The sequence below is a fragment of the Sinohyriopsis cumingii genome, chromosome 3, assembly GCF_028554795.1.
Source record: "Sinohyriopsis cumingii isolate HCF-2022 chromosome 3, ASM2855479v2, whole genome shotgun sequence".
Classification (NCBI taxonomy): domain Eukaryota; kingdom Metazoa; phylum Mollusca; class Bivalvia; order Unionida; family Unionidae; genus Sinohyriopsis; species Sinohyriopsis cumingii.
Window position 1 is genome coordinate 93,829,071 of NC_142963.1, and position 16,821 is coordinate 93,845,891.

The following is a 16,821-nucleotide window of genomic DNA, read 5'->3' on the forward strand; positions in this document are numbered from 1 at the left end:
GGTCGGGAAAAAACGTACCATTTTTCTCGACCGTTTCCTGATTTCACAGTATCGTGGGAACCCTGCATTTACTCCCTCTAACTGTTCTACAATAAATATTGTAGTAGTTTATGGTAAGAAGTTGGGCTACTGCAAAAGTCGTTACAATCTTATTGATGGCTATAAAAGACTCTCTTGCAGTTCTGATATTTTTGTCCAGCAAAGATATTTTTTGCTTCAAACTCATCGAATACATTTAGCTCTAACAGAGTCATATAAGCATGTAGGGGTTTCATACAATCTGTATTCGTCTGTCCATCATGATGTTGCCTCGAAGGGAGGTATTAATTTAATTGACGAGGGACCTAAGCTCCGGGACCAATGGCTCAGTAGGGACTAAAAAAGTTCTTGGGGGATGCTTCTGCATATTTGGATGGGATGGCCATGCATGGTGGCTCCTTGAACATTCGAAGAAAGCTGTGGAATCAGAAATGCATCATGTATGTTACACAGTAAACAAAATACATTCTTCCATTTTTGAATCATTACTATGCAAAACCACTACACAAGTGAAATCATTGATTCAGTGTTGCTATACGAGTGAAAATCCATACATACATACATCCTAATTCTGAATGAAATGTATATTATAAACATTTTTGCACACATTTGTTACTTTGATCATCCTTGGTGATGTAATCATACATTGTTGACATTTGTATACCAATTCTATACATTGTTCATCTATGATGATAGATCTATATATCAATCATATATATCAATCCTACTTGTTTATAACTTCCATATGTTGATTCTTGTTTGATTACTCAAACTTGTGATTAGTTTCACTAAGGAACAATGTTGAAGTCTGTGCGCATCATTCTCTTAAATCCACTGATGGCCTTCATGCACATGAGTATGGTCTCAGATTCAGTCATTGTTCAATTTAATTATAAATAAACATCTTGTTCAAGAAATTGCTCTCACCATTTCTCCATTGACTGAAAGACAAGACCCAAACTACCTCTATTCCACAGTAGATATGGTCTTTCAGTTAATGGTGAAATCCAAGACTACCTGAATGCCAATGATGTCTTTCTTTCCCATACTTATTTATTCATCCAAATCAGCGGACAACTTTTAATTTTCTCCAATATGTCACAAAATGAAGTATGTTGAGCTTTTCTGACCAGTGAACTATACTTGATTATGGATGGTGTAAGTTGGAAATTAGTAGACAAATTTAGGACAAACTAACAGGGATGGACTTGTGTCTTCCCTTGTGTTATATTGTTAAAAGTTTCTCCTCCCCCACCCCATGACCTCAATTAATTGATGGATACTCCTAATTTTCTTTGTAACAAGCCCGTGGAGTTATACTGGCCACTAATGTGCACTGAGAATTGGTGTTAAACCCAAAACAACAAAAGACACGGATGCCTTCTTTTAAACTTTGTCAAATTCTGTTAATCGGTTTTTAAGGTCTTTTAAATATATTTTCAATTTCTGGTCCTGTGGCATTATTTGATGGCAGATTGATATAATTTAAACAATCTTGAATGAGCTCAAAGTCAGGATGCTTTCTTTAAAATTTGGTCAAATTCTGATGAGCAGTCTTTGTAAAGTTGTAAACAGCAATTACTAACAGACAACGCCCAAAGGTCAATCAAGAACGCAATACGATCAAAGGACCAAGCCATAAGCCCACTTGGCCTTGTGATCATTTAAGCTAAATTACTTTCAAAACTCTTGCTCTAAGTCATGGAGATTCAATGGCAATTTTTCCTTAGTGAAGAAGACTATATTCTATATTAAGAAATGAACAATGGAACTTTTCAATCTGATTAATAATGTTTCTTTTAATATCAATATTGTACATTAGTCAGTGAAAACAAACTATGTATACATCAACCAACTTAAAGATCTTCTGTGTCTCCCAGACCTAAAGATCCAATGAAACAACAATCATTTGTTTTACATACAATATAAACTTTATTTGACACAAGCCATGTATTAAAAAAAGAACTGGGAAAAAATTTGTCAAGATGCATGTTTTTTGATCATCATAATAAACTACACCAAAACAAATTAAGAGTTTTAACCTGTCTCTTGTGATGTGATTCATATCCGCATTACATTAGAAAATACTACTGAATCATGACTGACATGAATAGAAAACGAACAAATAAAAAGGAAATATTCATAGCATATTTAATTAGTCCTCTTTCACTAAGTCCCCAGTTCGTTCTCTTCGCCTTCTCACAGCATCATGTGACACCTTTTTCAAATCGTAGGCCTGACCAATTGCAGCCATTGTATCAATGAAAAATGTCGTGATATTCAGTTTCCATCCATATTCACTTGTGGAATAATCATGTGGAAACACGTGGTGGTAATTGTGGAAACCCTCCCCACAAGCTCCAAATGAAACACCCATATTTTCCCTGGGGCTGATCCGCTTGTCATAAGGGCGCATGCCCCAAATGTGTGCAGCGCTATTCACTAACCATGTAGCATTGAGAGTGGCACAGTATCTAAGTATCGCAGCCAGATAGAATGCAGTCCAAAGCTGTTCACCCCATAGGTAGTTAGGAACAATAGTCGGTATGACAAAACAGATGAGAACTGCCAAAATCCTGTAGTACCTGAAATAAGACATTTATTAACTTCACTGTCAAATCATAAGACATTATATGTTCATTTTCAACAATATGATAAGAGTATCCAAAAGATTTCAACCATATACACTCTAATGATAAGATTATCCTAAAGATTTCAACCATATAGAATCTAGATACTGATAAGCGTATCCTAAAGATTTCAACCATACACAATCTAGATATTGATAAGCATATCCTAAAAGTTTGCTATAAAATCACAAAAGCATTATTTGTCCATGAACTGATATAAAATTTTATCCTTTTCCTAAAGGGTGGTTCAAGGATGAAGACACTGATGTCATATATAATCAACTGACGTGGCAACTAGTGGATAAAAGTCTTCTTCTAGTAACAATGAACAGCACACCTTTCAGTAATTAAAATGCCAGCATCCTCTCATTAATTAAAATACAAGCACCCTGCACACTCTCTATCCTTTATAATACACATCTTTTTTTTTTTTAAATGCCCATCGATCCATCAAACAATATGTCTGTGGGTTACAGTAAATAAACAAAACTTAGCTTGAAATAATGGCCCTCAACGAAGAATCAAACTTAACTGATTCATCATTCTGTAAACATAAATGCAGACCTGCCAACCCTGATGAGTCCGTCTAAGTAAGGCAGTTTATTTTGTTTCCGTATGATTGACAAGTTTTCAGTAAGGTGCAACAAAATATCAATAACTGCCATTGTAAAGCTGGAAAATGTAATTAAAAGTTTGATGCAGCAATGATAAACATGTTCAACTGAAAAGTTTGTGAAGTAAGCGTCGACTTTATTTACCACTAGTACAGTTGCACAATCTTTAGTTCCAAACTATGCAACTAAATGGCTTGTTGCTCTCAACTTGACATACTTCTTGGAAATGCTTTTTCTATTTCACATGATGATGGCAATCATCTCCTGCCATGAGACATACCCAAACTGGCATGTGATGTCCAATAAACATAATTGTGTCTCTTCCAGTTTTTATTCACAAGAATCTGATTACTCATTCTGTGTTGATTAACACTTTTCTACAAGCTTATTTTCCTTTTTGTCTTTTAACATGCATCACTTTCTGGATGCCATTTTTAAAAAAGTTATATAATCGAGTTTTATCATGCAGATGCTCTGCAGGAACAAACCGGTGCAGTTTAAAGTGTCTGGGATGCTGCTGTAAAGTTAGTCTGGTTCCCCGACTACTTTCAGTAATTCTAATATGAAACCAATGATTCAAATCAAACATGACCAATTGTCTGGATTTTTTCAGCAATGATCATTTTTTGTAGTTTTTGCTTGTATGCCACAAGTCCATATTTTATGGGTAATTTTCATAAGACTTATGGCAAGACTGTAAGGGTTTGCAAGTGTGTAAATGTAGTCACAAGATTCATTCTTGCTAAAATCTCAGTTTTATGTCATAAGCTAATTTTTGTTGCCAGGGCTTGAATATGTTTGACCAGACATTCTGAAAGTGACATACTTTATGTTTCAACAAGACTTGTAATACAACAAAAGACATACTTTCGTTGTATTCTGCAGACAGGATCAGCAAACAGGTCTGATATATCGAGTTGCTTCCCTTTCATACGTACTTCTGGGTGTTTTCTAACCAGAAGCCAACCAATGTGTGCAAAAAAAAAGCCACGGCAGGCATTGTGAGGATCAGCATCAGTCTCTGAATATTTATGATGCACACGATGATCACGGGCCCATTCAATGATGTCATTCTAAAAAGTAAAATAAAAATTGGAATAAGGAAAGACAACAGTAATTGTAAAGTATATATATTTCAAAAAATAGTCTAAGCTAAATCAAAATGTGGATTTAGTGTAAGCTAAGAAAAAAATGTGGAATAGTCTAAGCACAGTTTAAAGTGGATTTATAGAATTGCTGTTTACATAGTTATTCTTCATAACTACCTTTAAACTAGGGCTGTAATGAAGTACTGAACATTTGCTTCATATTCACCTCGGGGCTGAATTGCTATTTGGTATTTGGCTGAATAGTAGCAGTTAGACCAAATACGAATAGTGATCACGTGACATCTGTTTCTGCATATGCAGCTGCTAAAGCAAGTGGACTGAAGTAACTCTCTCATTAACATAATATATGCTGTGGTTGCAGCAAGGCGTTGCCTACTGCCTGGACCACGGTATCACAGTGTCAGTAGTCTCATTCTTTGTGTACAGTGACTTAACGTTCAGCGTTCAAGTAGGTCAATTGTTAGTTAAACTTACTAATTTTACATTAAAGTCAACTTACAGTTGGTTAGTTTAGTGATGGATAAGCAAAGTCCAATTTTGGATTTTTTTCAAGATTTGCAATGATGAAACAAAAGCAATGTGCTTGTTGTGCAATGCAGTCATTTCTCGTTGCGGTAGTTCAGCGAAGTCATTCACAACTCCACTGAATAACCATTAGTCGTACATACACCCAGACAAGTACAAACAGGTCATAAACCAGAAAGCAGCAGCATCAGCCTCGGCAAGTTCGACATCTGGCATTCATCAGACAGTAAGGACTCGGCAAATACTAAGCAACATCATTAACAAGAAAAAAAAGTGATCTATCGACAGCCCAGAGGCGTAAAAAGTACACCGGGCCATTGGCAAAATGATTGCTGTTGACACCCAGCCATACTCAGTTGTTGATGACAGTGACTTTAAAGAAGTGATTGATGTACTTGAATCAAGATACGTGCTACCAAGCCGCAAATTCTTCAGTGAAAAAATCATACCTAAGATGTACAATACAGTGTGGGGTCGTGTCCAGGCTGCCATCAGCGAAGCAAAATTTTTTGTGTCTAAATACAGATACTTGGACAGCGCAGACAGCACATTGGATCGATGACAAATTTGCACGCCAAGCTGCTGTCCTTCGTTGTCAAAAGTTTGATGGACAGCACACTGGAACTTGACTAGCTGATGCTCTGCTGGACATGATGAATCGCTGGAATATAGAAAAACGTGTCCACTTGATCATACGTGATGGAGGCGCCAACATGGTGAAAGCGATAAGTGATGCAGATCTTCCCAGCGTCAGTTGTTTTGCCAACACACTGCAGCTGGCTCTGCATGACACTATTCTGACACAGACATCTGTTGCCGACTTGATAACACTCACAAAAGATTGTGGGACATTTTCGACATTCTTCGAGTGCTACCTCGAGCTTTCATGCTTCAGCCATCTGAAACAAATGACCCATGAAATAAGCTACCTGGCAGAACCGTGTATTCCAAAAGACATTGACCCATTAGATTGGTGGAAAAAAAACATGTCAAGATTTCCCACCTTGTGTCACACTGCAAAGTGCTACCTTTCTGCACCACCTACGAGCATACCAGAAGACTGGCAGAAGGATGCAAAAATTACATGCAGTTAACTGTTTACTTTTAGTTTATGTATTAAATTTACTGAACTGAAACTTTTGCTTACATTTTAAATTTAGAATGTTGTCGGTAGACCTATTTTACACACTATTCGTATTCGGCCAAATAGTTGGTCCAATTATTCGTATTCAGCCAAATATTGATAATCAGCTATTTGGTACAGCCCTACTTTAAACTATATAAATGAAACCAATGGAAATTCTTTGTGTACTTGATGAATCCTTTAATTATTTCTCTGAGAACCTCCCAATGAGCTACATCAAAGTAGCTGAAATTAAAATAATTTTTTGAAACATAAAAAGAGCATTGTATTCAGATTAGTAACTGAGAGATGGGGGCAAGAATCATGCTGCATAGAAAATTCGCCCCCTTCCCCCATCCAAACTTGCATCACTTAAGTCACACCATAATAAAATCAAATTTATTACTACATCTACCACATTTTTCACCTTGCATATTTACCACCACCTAACATCTCTTTCTATTCCATTATATCTACCTGTTCTGTGCATATGCAAGCAATTTAGTCCAAATCACATCTTATAGCTTTGTCTTTAATACAATCGAGATAACTTTTATATTCTAAAAGAATGTTTAATTTCCTTATAAAATACAAGTTTCTGATGTTTACATAAATCAGTCCTCCATTTCAGTTTAAACCAATTGTTCATTAATAACAAATCCAATAAAGATACAGAAAATTAGCCTAACAAAATCCAAGTAAGTGTAAATATCCCCACCCTGGTGTGGTGTAAAGAGCTTTAGTGTTTCAACAGCTACTTGTTAACATTTTCACAACTCCATCTGAAATGGAGAAATTTCCCCTTCATGAATTTTGACATGTGAAATTTCGGAATGTCTCAGATTTTGCATTAACCTTTTGCTAGCTAAAACTACTCTGTGCAATATACAGGCATCAGCAGTGTCAGATACATCAATGACATTTACAACACAAAAAATTCATATCAAACTTTAGTATTGTAGTGTCTCACGTCAACTCTCAAACGAGCAGAAATAGACAACTACATGTACATCAAAACCGATTACTTCCCTAGAATCAGCCACCAACCAGATTCCTTAACATGGTTACAGATCTGACAAAGAATCGATAGATTGGATCCTTTAGATTTGCCACTCTTCATCAAACTAAAGATAAAGCAAAATCACTCAGTACCCAAAATAAAATACATATGAACAATGAACAAAAACTACATACAGGTTGAATCAATCACAACATTGCTTTCATTAGGTTATCAAGGCTGTGATCTACTTTCGAATATTAAATGCAAGTTACAAGTCCATTAAAACATCTTCCCAAGTGAGTTCAGAAAAAAGATGATAGCCACGTCAGAGTAACTTGTATCAATTACTAGTTGATCGACAAGTCTGAAGAAGAATGACAGCTTTTTCCTGCTGCTATGACTGCTATACCTTGAATATTGCCCATACGACCAGCAAACCACCAACTGGTATAAAATGCATGACAAAGATACTGCAGTTTGTGGGAAATCATTTTTCATGGCAGCCCAACAGCTTTCCGCAGCAATCATTACATACTATAATAGCAACTTCCTACTATTGGCAAGCCTGCAACATCTCATACTCTCTACCACAAGTCACCCAACACTATAAAGAAACTTTTTAAGTACAAGCTGTTCACCACAGTAAAGCACTATACATTTTCAGATCATCTCAGGTTACATTCCTGCACACATACATAAACTTACACTATTATTACAGCTAAGAAACTTACTTAGAAAGTTTCTATCAGCAACAACACAATATTCATGATTTAACTCCTTAAGTGGGTTATCCTAGCAGAACCCTTCAGTCATTTTGTGGCAGAACCAAACAACTTTACCCCTGAGAGCACTGTCTGAACATTATCAAATGGATGATTGCAAACAGTCAAAGATATGCCAGAATAACACTTCTAAACATGACATTGTAAAGGTAAATATATCAATGATGCTAACTTATATGTGCTATTAGCAGTCTTTCAAAAATTCTTCAAATAAATCGAATGCTTACAAACAGATCCTCCTGTCTATTCCTGATGGAAACCCTAGTAGACCATTACCATTGCTGTACATGTGACCACTAGTTTTCGAAGTAACCTGTGGGAAAAGCTTCTCAACAAAGAGGTCTTAAACAGGTCAAAATTGCTGGCTTTCCATCACCATGGTCACCACAACAAAACTCTGGGTACAGATATTGTGCTTCCTAAGGACAACCCATTTTTATCAAAAACCTCACTCAGGACCTCCGCACCCATTCTAAATGACATAAAATCTATAGTCACCAAACAAGAGGACACTGCATCTTCATATCTACCTCACTATGAACATACAAATGCTACAGCGAAAACCCCACTTAATATACTTACTAGCATCGAAACAACCACAACATAAATTGTCACATTTCACTCTTAAAAGCTCAACACTAAAGGCATAATCTGATCTCAAAAGCACAATATGCGAATGAATCCAATCGGCTATTTAAAAATCTAGAATGTTATTTAGGGCTGCTTCTCTAAAAAAAAAAAAAAACTGATCCTAATTTACTTAAATTGTGCTGAAAGCAGCTAACATGACTTTTAACCCATGTTTCTGGACATGATTAAACCCAAATAACTGATCAAAAACAAATGAAGCATCTTACCTAACATATGAATATTAAGTAAAGTAATCATATTTATAAAACTGTTGTGATAGCTGCCAACCAGAGTACAAAAAGACTGACTGCTTATGACAAAAATACTGATTTTTTAAAAACCTGAATGCATATATTACTATTAAAAGGTCTACAATCACCAGTAAAACAGGATAGTACCTTATTTATTATTTAATGTCAAAGTTGCATGTGTTGCACTCTTGCACCTTCTGAATGAGCACCATGTTCCATTCAGGTGCCCGTATAGAAAGTGCACGAGTGCAATACACACTCAGACACGGGCTGTTTATAGGAGCCTTTTCACACCTTGCTTATATTGTTTCACTGATGATCTGAATTCCATGTGATTTTCTTTCTGAACTCTTATCATTCTAGCACATGAGTAATCCTTTGCAATTTTGTCTGGAAAATGTGTGAAATAAATCACCAGCATCACTAGTAATTGTTGTTGTTGTTCTAGGGTTTATAACGCCATTTTTCAGCACAAGATAGGCCATATATGGCGGCCAGTATAACTGGTGGAGGAAGAACCCTGGAAAACCCAGGAAAGAACCACCAACCCATGAGAAGCTACTGGCAGGCTTTCCCACGTACCCACGCTAGCCGAGCCTTGGACTCGAACATATGCAGACAGAGGTGAGATGGCAGTGATCCAGAATGGTGAGTGCTTTAGATCACTCAGCCACTCGGGGCACCCACTAGTAATTGAAAAACAAAGGTTCATTTCAAAAAGAAATTTAGTAAACTGAACTTCGATCGAATTACATCAATGTTCCCTCTTATATTTATATACACTAAGTTCAGGCTGAGTTGTTGATGATGAAGCAGCAAGCTGATGTTTATTAGCTTTTTCATGCGGTTTTATGTCATGGGTGCCTCCATGCGTAGTATCAAACAGCACATGTCCCAGGTTTATAATGGCATTTTTCAGTTTATCACAGCCAAGGAAGAACAGTACAATTTTTCTGGCAAAAGAAAATTATTATTTTCGAATCATTCTAAATTTTAATATCAGTATTCATGACAATTCACTGATCGGTCATCTCTCCAAGAAGCATGCTGCTGATGCAACGAAAACTGGAACTATGAGCCAAAATCAGCCAACTTTAGCACGATTTCTAATAGAGGTCAATCACACTTCCAATTAATTTGAAGACTGCCCTCAACTTAATAAAGCAGTTGTGTCTAGGTATTTAATGAAGACCTACACCCAATATGAGTTGTGACATTGAAGTTTACATTGGAAACATCAGAAAGTTTAACAATACCCTGCTTCCTCAGTTTTATACAAAGCTTATGTACAAACTGAATAGACCTTAAAGATGAAGTCATTGTTGATATCATAGCGGACTTTTGGACTTTACTCTAAAACCGGGATTATTTACAAAAGTAACCATTCATTATTGAGGAATGCTAGATGAAGTTCAAAAACCTACAGACAAAAGATCTTGGTGATTCCAGGTCCAGCTCTGAGCCTGAGCAGCAGGATCACTCCCATACTATCAAAAATACTGACACAACCTTAATGGACACATCAGCAGAGTGGAGACTTCCAGGAGTTAATGGCATGACCTCTGACAATGCATCAAAGTTGTGAAAACTACCAACTAGTGGTGATTGGTGTACATCAGAATGTAGCAAGGCTGTACATTGGATACTTGACATTCTGTGGGACTTCAAAATAGACTTCAACAGGTCAACAAAAGTGAGAAGCAGTCTCGCTGTCATTGACAGTAATAAACCCATTTTAAAAACTCGGCAGAAAATAAATGCCAATATGAAAACAAGGTATGAGGAAGATGAAGTTCGCAACTTGCTGCTGATCGGGACCTGTGTTACCGATTCAAGACTGGATGAGGAGGTAAGCGGGTGAATTTGTAAACAGCACGATTCTTGATTTACTCGACTGTAGATTCAAAAGCCTGTAATTTCTTCCCCAAATAGAAATACAGATATCTTTGGAACTTGCAGTAGTACTAATGATCAGCAAATCACATCATCCTGTTAAAATCACAAATCGAGATGTTCAGTGGCCTCGTTTTGGTTTGCAGGGCTAGATTAACATATTACCAAGGCTTTGCCATTTTTCATGCAGAAGCCCATTCATCTCCAACCGTACAGATATAACTGCTGTCAATATCTTGGTCTATAAAGGTTCACGATTTTCATTAGAAATTAATTACTGAATGATTCTTACAGACTCTGATGTGGGCTTCCGTCAAACAGAACTTATCCAAGCTGTTTGCATTTGGGTTCTCCTAATGGAAAATTTCATGGCACTTTAAAAGCCTCTCAGGCCAGCTTGACCATCACAAATTTATTTAAAAGTTTACACTGTAAAAAAATCAACAATTTAAAAGGCTGACAAGTACACGAAATGAAGATAAACAAGAAACAACAAAATGCTGACTCAAAGCTCGCTCAGTAAGAGTGTACAGAGTATGGAGTCGGATTTTTCTGTTGGAAAAAGTGCTTCATACCCATACATGCCAAAGGAAAAGTGTAATCCAAGTGGACAAAAAGAGTAATCCAAGTAGAAATAGAGTAATCCACATATAACATGCTAAAAATTCAATGAAAACTGATTTATTTGCCTCTCTGGACTTTTAACATCCTTTACTGCTTTAAGTTTTCGTATGTAGCACTTAAATTTAGAAAGTAATAGATTATCATGTTGCATTTCAAAACACTTTGTACTAGCCAAGACCATAAATGTTTTGCACACCAGCAGACCAATAAGTAATGGGTTACTGAGCCTGGATCTGAATTCAGTTTTATTTTTGTTAACATTACTGAACAATCTCTCATAGTCAGCATTAGAATGGTTAAAGAACCAATATTCCTTTCATAACCGGACAAAGAGGAAATTTATATCTGACAACTGGTTTAACAGAATCTTGTGCATAATTTGAATGCACTGTTCTTCTTTCTGTAAGACAATATTTGCTGCATCAAACAATGGAATGGCGCTCTTCATAAACAAGCAATACAGCTTTGTAAATGGATTATTAAGTTTTTTTTAAAACCATCTCACACTTTGATTCTTCCAAACAGTGAACAGATTCAGTTTCTCTCTGTGACATCTTAGTATCCACTTTGCTAGTTTTGCCCTTGGAAGAATGTTGTTGTTCTCGGGTTTAACGTCATTTTTCAGCACAAGATAGGTTATACATGGCGGCCAGTATAACTGGTGGAGGAAGAACCCTGGAAAACCCAGGAAAGAACCACCAACCCATGAGAAGCTACTGGCAGGCTTTCCCACGTACCCACGCTAGCCGAGCCTTGGACTCGAACATATGCAGACAGAGGTGAGATGGCAGTGATCCAGAATGGTGAGTGCTTTAGATCACTCAGCCACTCGGGGCACCCACTAGTAATTGAAAAACAAAGGTTCATTTCAAAAAGAAATTTAGTAAACTGAACTTCGATCGAATTACATCAATGTTCCCTCTTATATTTATATACACTAAGTTCAGGCTGAGTTGTTGATGATGAAGCAGCAAGCTGATGTTTATTAGCTTTTTCATGCGGTTTTATGTCATGGGTGCCTCCATGCGTAGTATCAAACAGCACATGTCCCAGGTTTATAATGGCATTTTTCAGTTTATCACAGCCAAGGAAGAACAGTACAATTTTTCTGGCAAAAGAAAATTATTATTTTCGAATCATTCTAAATTTTAATATCAGTATTCATGACAATTCACTGATCGGTCATCTCTCCAAGAAGCATGCTGCTGATGCAACGAAAACTGGAACTATGAGCCAAAATCAGCCAACTTTAGCACGATTTCTAATAGAGGTCAATCACACTTCCAATTAATTTGAAGACTGCCCTCAACTTAATAAAGCAGTTGTGTCTAGGTATTTAATGAAGACCTACACCCAATATGAGTTGTGACATTGAAGTTTACATTGGAAACATCAGAAAGTTTAACAATACCCTGCTTCCTCAATTTTATACAAAGCTTATGTACAAACTGAATAGACCTTAAAGATGAAGTCATTGTTGATATCATAGCGGACTTTTGGACTTTACTCTAAAACCGGGATTATTTACAAAAGTAACCATTCATTATTGAGGAATGCTAGATGAAGTTCAAAAACCTACAGACAAAATATCTTGGTGATTCCAGGTCCAGCTCTGAGCCTGAGCAGCAGGATCACTCCCATACTATCAAAAATACTGACACAACCTTAATGGACACATCAGCAGAGTGGAGACTTCCAGGAGTTAATGGCATGACCTCTGACAATGCATCAAAGTTGTGAAAACTACCAACTAGTGGTGATTGGTGTACATCAGAATGTAGCAAGGCTGTACATTGGATACTTGACATTCTGCGGGACTTCAAAATAGACTTCAACAGGTCAACAAAAGTGAGAAGCAGTCTCGCTGTCATTGACAGTAATAAACCCATTTTAAAAACTCGGCAGAAAATAAATGCCAATATGAAAACAAGGTATGAGGAAGATGAAGTTCGCAACTTGCTGCTGATCGGGACCTGTGTTACCGATTCAAGACTGGATGAGGAGGTAAGCGGGTGAATTTGTAAACAGCACGATTCTTGATTTACTCGACTGTAGATTCAAAAGCCTGTAATTTCTTCCCCAAATAGAAATACAGATATCTTTGGAACTTGCAGTAGTACTAATGATCAGCAAATCACATCATCCTGTTAAAATCACAAATCGAGATGTTCAGTGGCCTCGTTTTGGTTTGCAGGGCTAGATTAACATATTACCAAGGCTTTGCCATTTTTCATGCAGAAGCCCATTCATCTCCAACCGTACAGATATAACTGCTGTCAATATCTTGGTCTATAAAGGTTCACGATTTTCATTAGAAATTAATTACTGAATGATTCTTACAGACTCTGATGTGGGCTTCCGTCAAACAGAACTTATCCAAGCTGTTTGCATTTGGGTTCTCCTAATGGAAAATTTCATGGCACTTTAAAAGCCTCTCAGGCCAGCTTGACCATCACAAATTTATTTAAAAGTTTACACTGTAAAAAAATCAACGATTTAAAAGGCTGACAAGTACACGAAATGAAGATAAACAAGAAACAACAAAATGCTGACTCAAAGCTCGCTCAGTAAGAGTGTACAGAGTATGGAGTCGGATTTTTCTGTTGGAAAAAGTGCTTCATACCCATACATGCCAAAGGAAAAGTGTAATCCAAGTGGACAAAAAGAGTAATCCAAGTAGAAATAGAGTAATCCACATATAACATGCTAAAAATTCAATGAAAACTGATTTATTTGCCTCTCTGGACTTTTAACATCCTTTACTGCTTTAAGTTTTCGTATGTAGCACTTAAATTTAGAAAGTAATAGATTATCATGTTGCATTTCAAAACACTTTGTACTAGCCAAGACCATAAATGTTTTGCACACCAGCAGACCAATAAGTAATGGGTTACTGAGCCTGGATCTGAATTCAGTTTTATTTTTGTTAACATTACTGAACAATCTCTCATAGTCAGCATTAGAATGGTTAAAGAACCAATATTCCTTTCATAACCGGACAAAGAGGAAATTTATATCTGACAACTGGTTTAACAGAATCTTGTGCATAATTTGAATGCACTGTTCTTCTTTCTGTAAGACAATATTTGCTGCATCAAACAATGGAATGGCGCTCTTCATAAACAAGCAATACAGCTTTGTAAATGGATTATTAAGTTTTTTTTAAAACCATCTCACACTTTGATTCTTCCAAACAGTGAACAGATTCAGTTTCTCTCTGTGACATCTTAGTATCCACTTTGCTAGTTTTGCCCTTGGAAGAATGTTGTTGTTCTCGGGTTTAACGTCATTTTTCAGCACAAGATAGGTTATACATGGCGGCCAGTATAACTGGTGGAGGAAGAACCCTGGAAAACCCAGGAAAGAACCACCAACCCATGAGAAGCTACTGGCAGGCTTTCCCACGTACCCACGCTAGCCGAGCCTTGGACTCGAACATATGCAGACAGAGGTGAGATGGCAGTGATCCAGAATGGTGAGTGCTTTAGATCACTCAGCCACTCGGGGCACCCACTAGTAATTGAAAAACAAAGGTTCATTTCAAAAAGAAATTTAGTAAACTGAACTTCGATCGAATTACATCAATGTTCCCTCTTATATTTATATACACTAAGTTCAGGCTGAGTTGTTGATGATGAAGCAGCAAGCTGATGTTTATTAGCTTTTTCATGCGGTTTTATGTCATGGGTGCCTCCATGCGTAGTATCAAACAGCACATGTCCCAGGTTTATAATGGCATTTTTCAGTTTATCACAGCCAAGGAAGAACAGTACAATTTTTCTGGCAAAAGAAAATTATTATTTTCGAATCATTCTAAATTTTAATATCAGTATTCATGACAATTCACTGATCGGTCATCTCTCCAAGAAGCATGCTGCTGATGCAACGAAAACTGGAACTATGAGCCAAAATCAGCCAACTTTAGCACGATTTCTAATAGAGGTCAATCACACTTCCAATTAATTTGAAGACTGCCCTCAACTTAATAAAGCAGTTGTGTCTAGGTATTTAATGAAGACCTACACCCAATATGAGTTGTGACATTGAAGTTTACATTGGAAACATCAGAAAGTTTAACAATACCCTGCTTCCTCAGTTTTATACAAAGCTTATGTACAAACTGAATAGACCTTAAAGATGAAGTCATTGTTGATATCATAGCGGACTTTTGGACTTTACTCTAAAACCGGGATTATTTACAAAAGTAACCATTCATTATTGAGGAATGCTAGATGAAGTTCAAAAACCTACAGACAAAAGATCTTGGTGATTCCAGGTCCAGCTCTGAGCCTGAGCAGCAGGATCACTCCCATACTATCAAAAATACTGACACAACCTTAATGGACACATCAGCAGAGTGGAAACTTCCAGGAGTTAATGGCATGACCTCTGACAATGCATCAAAGTTGTGAAAACTACCAACTAGTGGTGATTGGTGTACATCAGAATGTAGCAAGGCTGTACATTGGATACTTGACATTCTGCGGGACTTCAAAATAGACTTCAACAGGTCAACAAAAGTGAGAAGCAGTCTCGCTGTCATTGACAGTAATAAACCCATTTTAAAAACTCGGCAGAAAATAAATGCCAATATGAAAACAAGGTATGAGGAAGATGAAGTTCGCAACTTGCTGCTGATCGGGACCTGTGTTACCGATTCAAGACTGGATGAGGAGGTAAGCGGGTGAATTTGTAAACAGCACGATTCTTGATTTACTCGACTGTAGATTCAAAAGCCTGTAATTTCTTCCCCAAATAGAAATACAGATATCTTTGGAACTTGCAGTAGTACTAATGATCAGCAAATCACATCATCCTGTTAAAATCACAAATCGAGATGTTCAGTGGCCTCGTTTTGGTTTGCAGGGCTAGATTAACATATTACCAAGGCTTTGCCATTTTTCATGCAGAAGCCCATTCATCTCCAACTGTACAGATATAACTGCTGTCAATATCTTGGTCTATAAAGGTTCACGATTTTCATTAGAAATTAATTACTGAATGATTCTTACAGACTCTGATGTGGGCTTCCGTCAAACAGAACTTATCCAAGCTGTTTGCATTTGGGTTCTCCTAATGGAAAATTTCATGGCACTTTAAAAGCCTCTCAGGCCAGCTTGACCATCACAAATTTATTTAAAAGTTTACACTGTAAAAAAATCAACGATTTAAAAGGCTGACAAGTACACGAAATGAAGATAAACAAGAAACAACAAAATGCTGACTCAAAGCTCGCTCAGTAAGAGTGTACAGAGTATGGAGTCGGATTTTTCTGTTGGAAAAAGTGCTTCATACCCATACATGCCAAAGGAAAAGTGTAATCCAAGTGGACAAAAAGAGTAATCCAAGTAGAAATAGAGTAATCCACATATAACATGCTAAAAATTCAATGAAAACTGATTTATTTGCCTCTCTGGACTTTTAACATCCTTTACTGCTTTAAGTTTTCGTATGTAGCACTTAAATTTAGAAAGTAATAGATTATCATGTTGCATTTCAAAACACTTTGTACTAGCCAAGACCATAAATGTTTTGCACACCAGCAGACCAATAAGTAATGGGTTACTGAGCCTGGATCTGAATTCAGTTTTATTTTTGTTA

At 36.8% G+C, this 16,821-nt stretch overlaps 1 protein-coding gene across 3 annotated transcripts in view; it reads right to left on the reverse strand.

Moving 5' to 3' along the window:
* Positions 1–1,811: 1,811 nt before the first annotated feature.
* The window catches only part of LOC149803308 (stearoyl-CoA desaturase 5-like), an 80,413-nt gene continuing 65,403 nt past the window's right edge, over positions 1,812–16,821 (reverse strand). For all 3 annotated transcript variants that reach the window (XM_089953008.1, XM_089953006.1, XM_089953007.1), the window contains exons 4-5: positions 4,151–4,356; positions 1,812–2,624 (exon numbers count right to left, since the gene is read on the reverse strand). In XM_089953008.1, coding sequence (XP_089809134.1) covers positions 2,195–2,624; positions 4,151–4,356 — 636 coding nt within the window. In that variant the 3' untranslated portion in view covers positions 1,812–2,194. The remainder of the gene's footprint in view (positions 2,625–4,150; positions 4,357–16,821) is intronic.